This window comes from Chrysemys picta, chromosome 2 (assembly GCF_011386835.1).
Source record: "Chrysemys picta bellii isolate R12L10 chromosome 2, ASM1138683v2, whole genome shotgun sequence".
Classification (NCBI taxonomy): Eukaryota; Metazoa; Chordata; order Testudines; family Emydidae; genus Chrysemys; species Chrysemys picta.
The window spans coordinates 230705547-230720574 of NC_088792.1; the positions used below are offsets into that span (position 1 = coordinate 230705547).

At 41.6% G+C, this 15028-nt stretch overlaps 1 protein-coding gene across 36 annotated transcripts in view; it reads left to right on the forward strand.

Moving 5' to 3' along the window:
* Positions 1–14313, forward strand: part of SGK3 (serum/glucocorticoid regulated kinase family member 3) — an 84199-nt gene extending 69886 nt beyond the window's left edge. For all 36 annotated transcript variants that reach the window (XM_065585676.1, XM_065585684.1, XM_024109457.3 and 33 more), the window contains 7 exons: positions 7326–7438; positions 7697–7733; positions 7874–7960; positions 9611–9706; positions 10643–10798; positions 12407–12496; positions 13675–14313. In XM_065585676.1, the coding sequence (XP_065441748.1) occupies positions 7326–7438; positions 7697–7733; positions 7874–7960; positions 9611–9706; positions 10643–10798; positions 12407–12496; positions 13675–13845 (750 nt within the window). In that variant the 3' untranslated portion in view covers positions 13846–14313. The remainder of the gene's footprint in view (positions 1–7325; positions 7439–7696; positions 7734–7873; positions 7961–9610; positions 9707–10642; positions 10799–12406; positions 12497–13674) is intronic.
* Positions 14314–15028: the final 715 nt, after the last annotated feature.

Sequence of the window (15028 nt, forward strand, 5' to 3'; positions counted from 1 at the left end):
AGAATACTTTGAACATACAATAAAGTACTAGATAAAAGAGAACCAGTTGACATAATTTAGATTTCCAAAAAGCCTTTGACAAAGTTCTGCATAAGAGGCTACTAAAGAAGATAAGTAGTCATGGGGTCAGAGGCAAAATATTATGGATTAAAAAACTGGCTTGGGGTGGGAGGAGAGAGGATTAGGAGAAGAGTCAAGTATAAATGGTTGGTTTTTCATCATGGCAAAAAGCTAGCAGTGAGGTGCCTCAAGGTTCTGTTCTAGGTCCTGTATAGGTCAACATATTAATAATTTGGAAAGTGGAGGGGAGTGAGGTTGCAAAACTTGCAAATGAGACAAAGTTATTTAGGTTCGTCATGACCAGAGACCCCCAGACAAACTCAGTGAATGGGCAGCATGATGGCAAACTGAATTTCATGTTGACTAATGCCCATTTGAGGGGAAAAAAATTTAAGCTACTCATGTGCCTTACATACAGTAGAACCTCAGACTTACGAACACCTCAGGAATGGAGGTTGTTCGTAATTCTGAAAGGTTCATAACTCTGAACAAAACATTGTTCTTTCAAAAGTTTATAATTGATCTGACTTAATACAGCTTTGAAACTTTACTATGCAGAAGAAAAATGCTGATGTTTAGCCATCTCAATTTAAATGAAAGAAGCACAGAAACAGTTTCCTTACTGTGTCAATTTTTTTTAAACTTTCCCTTTACTGTTTTAGTAGTTACTGAACTGTGTTAAACATTATTGGGTTTTTTTTGTGTCTCTCTCTCTCTCTGCTGCTGCTGCCTGATTGTGTACTCCCCATTCTAAATGAGGTGTATGGTTGACTGGTCAGTTCGCAACTCTGGTGTTCGTAACTCTGAGGTTCTGTTGTAGTTCTCAATTGACTGTCAACTCAAGAAAGGGACCTGGGTATCGCTGTAAACACCTGGGTATCAATGAACACCTCTGCTCAATGTGCAACTGCAGTCAGTAAAGCAAACAAGATGTTACATTTAAAAAATAATGAGATGGCGAATAAAATGGAAATATACCAATACATTTGATATAGATCAGTGGTGTAGCCTCAACTGAAATACTATGTACAATACTTGTTACCCCATCTCTAAAAGGATACTGCAGAAATAAAGAGGGCCCAGAGGACGACAGTGAGAATGACCAAAGGCATGAAATCTCTCATTTGAAGAGCGACGGAAAGGACTGGGATTGTTTACAGTAGAAAGGAAATTAATCAGATATATATAAAAAAAAAAAAATGAATGGTATAGAGTGGGTAGATGAGGAACTTTTGTTCTGCCTGTCTCATAACACACAAACAAGGGGACGTTTAGTTAAATTAAAAGGTGGGAAATTGACAAAAGGAAATACTGTTTCACAGAACATGTAAACTCTGGAACTTAGTGCTGTAGGAAGTCATTGAAGCCAAAAACTAAAATAAAAAAGGACTGGACCTTTTATACGTATAGCAGTATCCACAGTTGTTATAATTAATGAGAACAAAAAATGAATGGGATGTACATTAAACTTTATGCTTTTGGGCTAACCCAGTCCTGTTAGAGATCAGGATGAGGCCTAATGTTGGGGGAAGATTATCCTGCATCTGCCTATTCCTGGGTTCTTACACCTTCCTCTGAAGCACCTGGTGCTGGCCATGGTTGGAGGTGGGATATTGGACTAGATAGATCTCTGGTCCAGGATGGTAATTCCCATGTCCCGTGTTCTTCTATTTTTGTTTAGTGTTTGTCTCCTTTCCATACAGTGTGCCCAGTGGAGCTTTTTTGTGTGTGGGGGCGGGGTGAGTCTTTGTCTGGCTAGCTGGAAGAAAAGGGGTGCTGCCTTTTCTTATAAGAAATAGAAGAGGCTAGAGATCTTTAAGGGCTCTGTTATAATGGGTGGGAAGAGTGGGGGAAAGCTGACAGGGATGGACAGGAAAGGCAGGAAGCAGTTGGAGTCAGGTCAGGAGAAGGTCACTACACTGCCCTTCCTGCTTGACTGGAGCAGTGGGGGAGGGTTTTATACCCCATGCATCTCTAGAGGCTCTCTTTTACCAGGACTGGGCTAGCAGCACCCACCCACCCATCCATGAACTGGGCAAAAGAACTGGGTTCCCCTTGACTTGCAGTGGACATTATACTAGGTGTCTTTTCCCTTGGGTTTGGGGGGAATTTTTCCCTCACCACCAGATTGGCCAAGGTAGGGTGAATTTTTTTCACATTTCCCCACAGTGGTCTTGGGACTAGGTGGATTGGGGAGGGTTAGGTTATAATGTCATAACTTAATATGTAAAACTTGTGGCAGGTGTCCAATGCAGCTACTCAGTGGGGAAGGGGTGTAGTTATCAGATCAAATGGATTGGAAGAGGATTTAAAGGAAATAATCCCTTAATGGAACTGAGTAAGGGGGGCTTTGGACTCCCACATCTTGTACAGTGACCCCTCTCCTTTTATAGCCTCCTTTGCCCTCATGTGAGGGGAGGGCGGAAGGGTCCCAGCAGCAGGATAGGTGGGACCTAGTTGGGAATTATTGGGAAATGATTAAGGAAAGAATGGTGACCTGCACTGTACAATTTTTTGCTGGGTACTCCCAGATATTTTAACTGAATAAAGTTGTGGCCTAATTAAACCACATCCCTTGCCTCCTATTCCCCCTCCCCACCCTGGCCCCCCCAGTGTGGCCAGACAATGCTGTTTTTCTGAACTCTGTACAACTTACACACATTAAGAAGTATGCAAATCTAACACCAACAGTGATAGAAATAAATACAATACAAAAGTTTTCCTTCTTGCAGTCAAGTTGGAATGCTTGGAATCTTGCTTGCTTATTTATTTCCAGTAGTGGTGTGACTGGGGTCCTAGTGGGGAGCTAGTTGTGGTCACTCAATTAGGGTGAACTGCAAAGAATGGGGCAGACAATCCCCCAAAAGCTGGTCAATATTCCAATACTTAGATTTGCCAAGACAGCATAAAACAGCTTCAAGTCCAAACAACACAGTTCCCTTAAAGTGATCCAGCCTCAGGCCTCCATCCAGGTACCCACATCAAATATGATGAAAATTTCTGTAATCTTATTTCATCATATAAAAGAAAAGGTTCTGCTAATCCCAGAGGATTGGACACATTCCCTCCCAGGTTAATGACTGTTTCAGATCTTACCCAAATACACACTAGAACCAATTGTTATTAACTAAACTAAAATTTATTAAAAAAACGAGAGAGTATGGATAAAAGATCAATATACAGACATGACTTCAATTCATTGAGGTTCAGATTCATAGCAGAGATGGTGAGTTTTGTAGTTGCAAAGAGTTCTTTCAGAAATAGTTCATAGTTCATAGTCCAATGTCTAAATCTCATAGTCAGGGCGAACCAGCATAACTGGGACCTCAGTCTTGCGACTCAAACTTCCCCTGATGAAGCCTAAACAGATCTGAGATGACAGAATCAAGACCCAAGGATCTTTTATACTATTTCATGTCATCTTTGACAAGTTGGGAGTTCCTCAGGGAACAAAAGGTAATTGGGATGACTTTGAAGGAGGTCCATAACCAGTACTTAGCTGTATGAATTAACATAAGGCCGTTTGCTTGTTCCTCCACCATTCTCCATACATTTCAAAGAGAGATGAATACAGAGATATCCCGTGTTTACAATTCATTTAAATGATCGGATGTTTTTTTGACACCTGAATTATCAGAATAAAGCATAGACAGGGACTGTTGATTACATTGTGGACCCTACTCATACATATGGAAATACACAAACATTATCTCCCCACTTATCTTTTGAGGGTTATTTATTTTGCAGGATGTTTAACCCTTTCTAGCTATGCGTCACAAGATGACTTTAGAAAGAAAATATTCTTTGAGTGCTTGCTCATGTCCATTCCATATTAGGTGTGGGTGCTCGCCACATGCACTGGTGCCGGAAGTTTTTTCACTCAGCAGTTTCCATAGAGGACCGGCTCTGGTGCCCGCATAGCGTGGTATAAGGGGTGCTGACGGCTCCCCCCACCCTCACTTCCTTCTTGCCGCCAGTGACGGTGCTGGAATGTCTGCTGCTTCAGCTAGAATTGATTCTTTCTCTGTTCTTGCAAACTCTAAAATCCTATAAAATAGTTATACATAGTTAGTAGGAAGCCCTCAACTAGACTGACTTACCTGGCCAAGTGGATGAGGTTTTCCCGCTGGGCATCTGAACATGGCATCTCTCTCTCATGTTCTTCCATACAGACTGTCCTGGACTACCTGCTCCATTAAGGAACCAGGGCCTGGCACACTCTTCCATTAGAGTTCATCTAGTGGTCATCTCCACTTTTCACCTGTGGATCCAAGGACAAACGGTGTTTTCCCATGACATGATGGTCAGATTCTTCAGAGGGCTCAAGAGACTCTTCCTGCAGGTACGGACTCCTGTCCCACAGTGGGATCTTAACTTGGTCTTCTCTAGGCTCACCAGCCTGCCCTTTGAGCCGCTGGGTTCCTACTTCCTTTCCCATCTGTCATGGAAAGTCATGTTCCTGGTGGCGGTGACATTGGCAAGATGGATCTCTGAAATTAAAGCCTTGACCTCAGAACCTCCGTACACCGTCTTCTACAAAGATAAGGTAAAGTTGCATCCCCACCCAGCCTTCCTGCCAAAGGTGGTCTCCACCTTCCATATGAACTAGGACATCTTCCTCACAGTCTTCTGTCCCAAAACACACAAAACCAGTGAGGAGAGGTGTCTTCACGTCCTGGATATCTGGAGGGCCTTGGCTTTCTACTTAGAACATGCCAAGCCTTTCTGAAAATTGACTCAACTCTTCATCGCTACAGTGGATAGGATGAAGGGTCACCTGGTGTCCTTGCAGAGGATTTCCAATTGGATTACCTTGTGCCTAGGACCTGTTATGACCTGGTGGGGGTTCCGCTGCTGCCGATTGTCAGAGCCCACTCGACGAGAGCGCAGGCATCTTTGGCGGCCTTCCTGGCACACATCCTTATCCAGGACATCTGTAGAGCTGCAACGTGCTCCTCTGTTCGCACGTTTACTGCTCATTATGCCATCACTCAGCAGGCCAGAGATGATGCTGGTTCAGCAGACCTGTGTTGCAATCTACACATCCTGGAACTCCTACCCTGCTCCAGCGGTACTGCTTTGGAATCACCTGATATGGAATGGACATGAGCAAGCACTCAAAGAAGAAAAGACAGTTACCATTTCCATAACTATTATTCTTCGAGATGTGTTGCTCGTGTCCATTCCACAACCCGTCGTCCTTCCCCACTGTCTGAGTTTCCAGCAAGAAGGAACTGAGGGTGGGGGGAGCCGGTGACGCCCCTTATACTGCGCCATGTGGGTGCCACTCCAGAGGGCATCAGAGCTGGTCCCCTGTGGAAACTGCTGAGGGAAAAACTCCTGGCACCGATGCATGTGGTGAGCACACACACCAAATATGGAATGGACATGAGAAACACATCTCGAAGAACACCAGTTACAGAAAAGGTAACTCTTTTTCTATAGCAAACTTTTCAGTTCTGTGCATGGCAAGGTAGTCTCCAACCCTACAAGTAACTCCATGTCAGTAGACTCCTACACCCATGTAGATATCAGCTGAAGCCTGTGAGCCCGTGGGGTCCACTTGCACCAAGTAACTTGTAGGATTGAAGAATGTATCCTCATAATATAAAACTCCTCCAAGTGGTCTCAGAATAGAATGTAATCTCATTAGACTGTTATGCAAGTACTTGTATTGAAGTGCTCCGCACATAGGCAGTTGTCAAGTTAGTTAGTATTATGCTATTTGTTATCTTCTAAAATAGAAAAGGCTAGAGATCTGACTATAAGTTACTCCCCAGCTTGCCTTTGTCATCAGTGTAATAATTGGTACTGCTGGGGGAATGCTGCGCCACTGTGCACGCACAGCATTTATGTTCCCCGCAGATTTCTTTGCTTCCCTGCAGAAAAATGACTTTTTGATGGGGAAGCAAAGGAAACCCATGAGTGGTCATGCATCCCTCCCCAGCAGTAAGTTTTTTGGGTGCCTAGGACAGCCAGCAGAGAGGTAAATCATTGTGGAGAAGTGGGGGGACTGGGGAAGACCCAGCTGCTGGCTCCTACCCTGTGCCGGGTTCAGCTGCTAGTCCTGGCTGGGCTCGGGAGGACAGGACTTCTTCCCCTGCACAGCATCTGAGGCTGTGTCAGATCGACCCCAAGATTTCTCCCCAGGCTGTAGGAAGTTCTGCAAACTCCCTCCACCCCTGTTTCCTGCACCCATCACTCCTCAGCTGCAGGGGGAGGGATGATCACTATACAGGGAGCTGCTCCCCCATCCACCCAACCCCCGTGCATCCATACCCCCTCATACCCAGGCTGTCATGCCGAGGCTCACTCCCCTGACAAGCCCCGCTCCCCCAGCACCTGGACCACCCCAACAAACCACCTGCACTCGGATCCCTACCCTACTGAGCCCCAACCAGCTGCACCTGGATCCCTGCCCCACTCCCCCAGCCTTCCTGGACCCCCCCCACTGAGCTCCCCACACCCAGACCCCCCTGACAAGCTCTGTGCCCCCCACATACACCCCTTCTGAGCCCCAACCACTTTCACCTGGACCCCCCTGCAGAGTCCCATTACCATTGCACCCAGAACCCCCCAACAAGCCCCTGTGCATCCAGATGCCCCACCACACCTGGATCCCCCCCACTGAGAAGCCCACACCCAGATTGTCCCACACAGAACCCTCTCAACCCACACCTGGATCCCCTGACACTAAGCCCCTCAGCACTTGGATCCTGCCTTGTTGAGCCTGCCTACCCCCACCTGGTGCACCTGGCCTGGTCCTTGCGCTGTGTCAGGGTCGGGTGCAGCCTCACCGCTGAGTCCGTGTCCTGGAGGAAAGGGAGGAGGGAGCTGCACAGTAATCTTCCATCTCTGTACAGCCAGTGGCCTGTGCTCCCCAATGCCATGCTGGAGCCTCCACATTTATTTGACAAATAAAATTTGCAGAATTTTTAATTTTTTGGTGCAGAATGCCCTCAGGAGTAAATTTGTATTGGCTGCACTTGGCTTTCTGGGAAACATCCTGTATTCCTGTCTATTAACTCATTGCACTCTAAGTACCACTGGGGGTTACACAAGTGAGAAAATTAAAGACGTGGCTAAAGGAAGGATATAAATGGTTATGTAAAAGGAAAAAATTTAATTTGTTTCACAGTTCTGCTAGCTTGTCATAAAAAAGCTAACTGAAAGTGACTTGCTTGTTATTGCAAAGGATTGCATCTTGTAATTTTGATATTTTTATGCCAGTTTGTCTTATCATTTGTATCTTTGTATATTTATAGCTGTTCTTTCATTTACAAAGAGAACGCTCCTTTCCTGAACAGAGAGCCAGATTTTATGCTGCTGAAATAGCCAGTGCATTGGGCTACTTGCACTCCATAAATATTGTATACAGGTAACCATTTCCTAAAACTTATTTTTGTTCTGCATTAAGATAAATGTAGCAAATCAAGAAAAGCTGCATTTGCTGTTTTTATTCAACCTAGTTACACGTGGACTTATGACTTTAAGCTTACCATTTATTTATTTTTTTTAAAGAGAGGTCTGACTCAATTTTTAAAAAATAAGTGACTACTTATTAGTATAAACCTCTCTCTCTTCATCTTTTGATTACACTCATAGGAGGATTAATATAAGACTTTGTTTTTAATAGGGATTTGAAACCAGAAAACATTCTCTTAGACTCACTGGTAAGCATATCCTATCAGATGTCCAAAATTGTCTCTTTACATGAACACTTACAGTTGTGTAAATGCAAAATGTTATGATACAGTCATAAATTGATTTTATTTTCAGTAAGATCTGTTTTGTTTTTGTTTTTTCTCTACAGGGACATGTAGTCTTAACAGATTTTGGACTCTGTAAAGAAGGGATTGCTATCTCGGACACCACCGCAACCTTTTGTGGGACACCAGAAGTAAGCTAACTTCCTTGAGTTTTAGCCAGCACAAGCAAATTGCCACAATAAACTGGGGGAGAGGGTTTCATTTTTTGGGGTGGTGGGTGGGGAGTGTTGGTAGTTTTCAAAGTTGATGGACAGATAGATAATCTTACATGAATTAGAAGTTTTGTAGTTGACAAGGATTGTACAAATGGTGAAGTGTCTGTCAGTGAAAACTCTTGTGGCAGCAATTTATGTGAGTTGTAATCTATCTACGAGTCCATAAAATAAAACATATAGTAATCAAACCTGAAGAGAAACAATGTGTCTATTGAACTTTGTTGGAAAATTTGAATGCCAAAATATAGAGCACTTGTGGTTAAATATTTGTTATGACCAATTGTGAAATGGATTGCAAAGAAAAAACTTTGACTTGTCCTAAGAGCAAGTTTTTTAACACATTTGGTGTAATTCATATTGGACATACACAAGAGGACTGAAACACTATTGCCCGAGGCCCCAGTTTATAAAAACCTTTGACTGAGTTTGAGCGTTGTGGGTTGTGTACCAGTCTGAATATTCTGAGACTTGGATTCAGATCATTCATGAGCTGCTAAAAGTTTAATGATCTAGCTTAATATTTAAACTCCACTCGTTACAACGGTACCTGAGTGTCTAGTATGATCTCTCTCTGGTCCCTATATTTGTCCATATCACGTAACTGACTATAAAGTAGAATTGGCAATCTCTGCTTAAGAGGGAGGAGAGGCAAGGACTGAAGGAGCAAAAGCATTGCAGGTCAAGGCTGTGAGAACAAGAATGATCCAGCCATATCGTCAAAATTCTAAATAACTGTGTATCTGTACAGAATAGCCTGGTGGGCCTAGGAGATTCTGTACCAGATGTATCTACTCTGCTATTATGGTGCTGGGAACCATATGAGTGCCTAAATCCTGAATAAACTTTTTTGTGAGGCACCTAGAAACCTGATAGTGTCTTGTTGCCATCCAGTAATTGATGTAAAAGGATGGCAAACCATGGTATGGAATGTGTCCTTCAAATCTGTGTCCCCTGACTAATTTGTGACCAAAAAAAATCTCGATTTTCACAATTGATGATTTATTTGTCTGAAGCCTCATTGAAACTTAAAATATAGATCATGTGATTATGCAGTAACAGTAGGGAGGAGTAAGAAACATTTTCTTGGTTTGAAGCAGAATGAGATGCTTCCACTTATTTCCCACTTTTTAAACCCCTCATTCAGTATTCAAGGGGGGGCAACAGGATTGGTTAATGAACAACTTGCCCTTGAGAAAGAGATGCCATTGGCAGAGGGAAACTGTTCCTTTGCAGATTCCCACACTGTGGTTTCAGCTGCTGTTTAGTTGTCTGTGAAGCTACAGTGCAGTGACCTTTCCCTGAAACTTGAAAGAATTGTCAGATTAGAGATGGCACAGTAATTTGGCAAATTGTCAATGGGTATAAAGGATAACTTGAGCTGGGAAACAACAGCTGTCCATTTAAACAATCGGCTGGATGTCAGAGAGATTTACCGAGTTTGTTAAAGGACAAGAGAAATCTTTAGTAATCTATACAGTAACTTTCCTAAAGATGTATTGTAAAATAGTTGCTTGGATAAAGGCTAGATTTGAATATAACCAGCCTAACTTTTTTTTTTTTTCTTAGTACCTTGCCCCAGAAGTGATCAGAAAACAGCCCTATGACAACACAGTAGACTGGTGGTGCCTTGGTGCGGTTCTATATGAAATGCTTTATGGGTTGGTAAGTATTTTATCTTTTTCCTTTCAAACTCTTTACTTGAATACTATAGTTAATAATATATAACTTTTCAAAACGGTTAAAACACACTTTAACTGATGAATAACTTGTTTTGTAACTTTCTAACTTACTATTTAGTTTTGTCTCTTGAATTTTGTTTTGATGTCTCAAATTCTGCTCTCCAAACTGATGTGACATTAATAATTCTTATCCAGTGGAGTCAAGCAGATTTAACCCAGCATAAATGCAAGAGTCTATTGAAGCAGCAGTGGTGCTGCCCTATAAAAGTAAAGTACTACCAGCCAAAAGTGGTACCAAAGACATTAGCAAAGGATTTTTAACCCTAACATTTCCAATTTCCCCCAGATTACTTCTTAATACAGCAGTAAAAAACAAATCTTTCCACGCTTCAGCTAGGGTTTATTTCTTGTAACCTCCCTAAAAACAGCTTGTTTTGTGTTTCACAAACGACATTCCCTCCTCACATGCAAATGAATTTCCTTACTTCACCTGGGAAAACATGCAAAAGTTTGTTCAACCACTCATGCTCTTTTGCTCACATTCAGTAAGATTTTTAAATGTGGATAACTTCTACAGCTACCAATGAATGTGAGCGCATCTGGGCAGAGAACAGGAGATGCAGGAAAGTGCTAACAGAGGAATGCAATCCTGGTGTCACTGCATGTGTTATGTGAGGATAAAGGAATTGGTCCATTCATGAAGAAGTGTGGAATTGGGTTTTTTTTGCGGGGAGGGAAGAATTCTGGTTAAAAAATTGAATTTCTATCTGAAATCAGACTGCCACTAGGTGAAACTATTTTTCACTGCTGATCATTGGCATTTCTGATGGAACAGTTTACTCTCACATTTGAAAAAAGTTTTTATTGAACAGTACCGTTTCAAAGCCCCATTTCAATTCTTCATTTTGTTTTTGTTCAGCCTCCGTTTTACTGCCGTGATGTTGCTGAGATGTATGAAAATATTCTTCACAAACCTCTAGATGTGCGCCCAGGAGTCAGTCTTACAGCCTGGTCTATTCTGGAAGAACTCTTGGAGAAAGACAGGCAAAAGAGACTTGGAGCAAGAGAAGACTTTGTATGTAATTTCCTGGCAATGAATTAATCGGGCACTAATTTATTAAAGGGACATTGTCAAATTTAAGGCCACAATTCAACATTATTTGTAAGAAACAGGTAGAGAATGTCCTTTGAATGCTGAATATCAACTTTAAAACAAAATACCCTAGTTGTCACCAAAAACCCGAAGGGCAGGGGAAGACACATTTATTATGCAGAACTTACAATGGTTTGAGCTTGACTGCTGCAATACCTGCCAGCAAAGGAAACACATTTCCTAACATCATATTCCCTGAGCTGTGCTGATATAATTGATGATGCTAGTACTCAAACAAGGAAGTTACCAAAACAAAAAGAGCTACTCTTTTTTGGTAAATTCAGCTTCAACGGTGAGAAAAATGCTATTTGTCAAATAAGAAAAAGGCAAGGAAACAACTATTTTTTCAGGCTTCCAAAATGGCTTTACAAATAATGGCTAGTGTTTTGCAAACTTCTATCAAATAATATTTTGACAGTGTTCCTTAAGTTTGTGTAAAGATGCATAGAGAAGTTGTCATAGAATTGTGCAGGCAGGATATCAAATGATCTTGCAGTTTTACCCCCGATTGATGTATTTAGGCTTAGAGTCTTATTAATGTTCTGTAATGTGTTGATCTAGTCATACACAAACTTAAAAGTTCTGTTAGATTGCTACAGTACAATTTACATTTTTTGCAGCACACAGTAAATGAAAGGCAGTTATGTTTGGGAGGACATAACTGTTTACTATAGACATAAACAGAAAACATACTGCTGATTTCCTGGAGGCGTTCCATCTGGAACAGTGCTCATATTAGTAAGTTTTGTTAGCTTGGAGCAGGAACATGAACATAAATACTACTTGAAAAACCTTCTTGAAACCAGGTTTTGGTTAAGACATCGATTTAAGCAGAAAATAAAATGTACTGGCCAGCCTTTTCAGAAATGTTTCCCCATCAAATTTTAGCCACTCCAGCCATACCTTTTAATACAAATTGTAAAACAAATAATGGGCTTGAACTTTATTATTACCAGGGGTGAAAGTAAAATTGAACTCTTACTGGTACGGAGGCTGGCTCTGAGCTCCCCCATTCCCCTGGAAGGGGCAGGGCCTCGGGCAGAAGAGGCGGGGCTGGGGGTCAGTGTCCCCCAGCCAGCCTATCCGCACTGCCTGGCCCGCACTGCCTGGGGCTCCAGCGGCGATTTAAAGGGCCTGGGGCTGCTGCTGTGGCAGCGGCAGCTGGAGCCCCAGGCCCATTTAAATCGCCAGCCCCGGGCAGCTGCTCCTTTTTTCCCACCCTCCCCCCACCCCCGACAGCAGCGACCCAGGGGGAGGGAGGGCGCAGGGGTGGGAAAAGGGGCAATGACATTAAAGCCCTGCCGTGGCAGGGCTTTAAAGTCAGCTGTACGGGCTGGTACCAGCTGCCCTTTTTACCGGTATGCTGTACCGGCCCATACCGCCTTACTTTCTCCCCTGCTCGTTCCTGCACCAAATCCAAGAAACTCTTTTACTCTAGCATGCTGGAAGGATCTCTGAAACAACATTGTATTCAAGTGCTGTAGGGTATATCATGGAAATAACCAAGTTTATCTTTGCTCACTGTTGCAGCTTGAAATTCAAAGGCATCCTTTCTTTGAATCTCTCAGCTGGGCTGACCTTCTCCAAAAGAAGATTCCACCACCATTTAATCCTAATGTGGTAGGTGCAATCTGTATATTTAGTTTATATGTCCCGAATCTCTTCATGTAGTGGGGCAGAATCTATGGGGTGAGAACATCTATCTAAATGTTGCAGAGAATGGCAACCCCAGTACCTCTCAAACAGTGTTGGTGACCATTTCTGAACTGTTTAGAGCAATGGTTCTTAAATTAGAAGAGCTAGAGAGCCATTTTTGTTATTGAATGAGATGAGCAGCATGCCATCCTGACATTGCATTGTGCTTTTGTCATAGTGTTGGATCAGAATGTGATAAAGTTGTGCTTTCGTGACTTGCATGTCATGGCACAGGGTCAGAATACTGCACTATGACTTGTTTTACAGCTCTCTGAGACCTTTCTCCACCTTCTGTTCTCCCATTTTCCACCCTGACTACTGGGAAGGGGAGATCTTTCTTTCCCCCTACATCTCCAACTGTTTGGGTGATGGGCAGCTCCTACCCAATAGGTTTGATGCATTATGTGTGCTTAGGTAGTGAGGGAACACTCCTCTAAGTTGCGTTTTTTAAATTTGAGGCCCCACTAAGAGGTGCAAGAGGTACCATTTTTGTGTAGTTATTGTCATACTGCAGTTGTTGTCACTAGTGGAATCCGTGTTTGTCAGTCACTAAACTGATTCCAGGAGAGCTGCCATTTGACATACAGATAGTTGAGCTCAAATTCTCTTAGAAAAATACTAATACAGTACAAACCTGTGTAAAGAAAAGGGGCAGAAAGAGAAAATGGGGAGAAAAACAGGAAAATGAAGAGTGATTTTTAAAAAAAAAATTAAAAAAAGGAAGGAGAATGCATGACTAGGAAGGAGGGTGAATAGAAGAAAAAGGAGGTGTTGGTTTCTTGTTTTTGTATCTCTTTTCACCATCTCTTAAGCAGCACTTCTTTGTCTTTTTCCTTCTGGAAGTACTGCACAGTATATGTGGATTTGGCAAATTTACTGACACTTTGATCTTTTGGCCTGAATTACACCCCATAAAAAACCGCTTCAAAAGCTGTTTTCAGGCATGGGATTTACTTAACTGCTCTCTTTATGAAAGGGAGAACTTCATAACGTAGACAACTTTGAATTTTACTAAAATGAAAAATATTTAACAGACAAAAGCATTTAAAAATACAAATGCCATATTAATATGATTAATGCTGGTGTGTGTATCTCATTCTTAGGTTGGCCCAGATGATATAAGGAATTTTGATGCAGCTTTTACGGAAGAAATGGTTCCTTATTCAGTTTGCATTTCCTCTGGTTATAACATTGTAAATGCCAGTGTGCTGGAGGCAGATGATGCATTTGTTGGATTTTCTTATGCACCACCTTCTGAAGACTTGTTTCCCTAGGAGGCTAGGAGCCAACAAATGCTGCACAAGTACAAGTCTGAAGATGGACTGAAACATGAGTGTGAACATAGTCCAGAATATGTGTAACTAGTGCCTCATTTTATATGTAGGGTTGAAACCAATGAACAAACATTTTCTGCTGTATATGAGGAAATTGGGCATTTCAGATGGCTTTCTTTGGGATTTAAACTGTTATACCTGCTGCATAAAAATATTTTTAAAATGAAGATCTCTAAAAGCTGTTCCTTTACACTATCTGTTTTTAAGCAAACACACGGACTGGTTTTTTCTCCAGGTTTACATTAATACCTATCCAGAATTTGGTTGTCTTTCAGCAGCAGCAAACTTAGCACATTTATAAATGCCTTTGTAACTATTTACAGTGACTTTGTGCTTGAATTGTAACTATGCAATTGTCTTTTGTATATCATTGTTTAAAAAAAGATAAATATTTCCCCTGTTATATCACCTTTTGAAATATAAGTTCATTACTTTACAGCACTTACTCTAAAATTTAATTCCTCATTGAAGAATAAGTACATACTTCAAGGATCTGCACACTGAAAAGTTGCTCATTTAGGATCAAATTGCCATCCTTACTCCTCTTCGTAAATACTTTCTGAAGTATTCCTTTCAATTTCCACTGAATTATTTGAGAAATAAAGCACTACTCAAAGCGAGTAAGGGTAGCACAAACTAGCCCAAAATATTTGGTAACACTACTAAATACATTGTCTATAATGTTCTTTTCTGATGAAGAAATATCTGAATCTCAACTGCACTAAAATTATTTTGCATTAAAATTCCATTTTTCCAAAGAGTTGGAGGGCAATAATCATTGCTACTTTTAAAGGCAGTCTTGCTATGACCCTATAGAGAGGAGATGGTGCCAAAAGTTAGGATTATTTCGTGTGTATCTGGAATACTAATTTATATTCTAAATGAACTGTATCAGAATTCATAGTTTCTTGTCTTTCTATATTCTAATGTATCAGCTCTTAAATCTTCACTTGATAGTTTAATAGTTAGGAAAAATAACTATCTTTTGATTACTTTTAAGAATGTGAAGAGAGAGAGTACAGAGTGTGTGCCTCTTGTGATATGCACATATAACCAAAATGCTAATATTGATCAACTTGTTTGGGTTTTTTTAAACACAATACATCCTGAAAGTTGGCTCCAG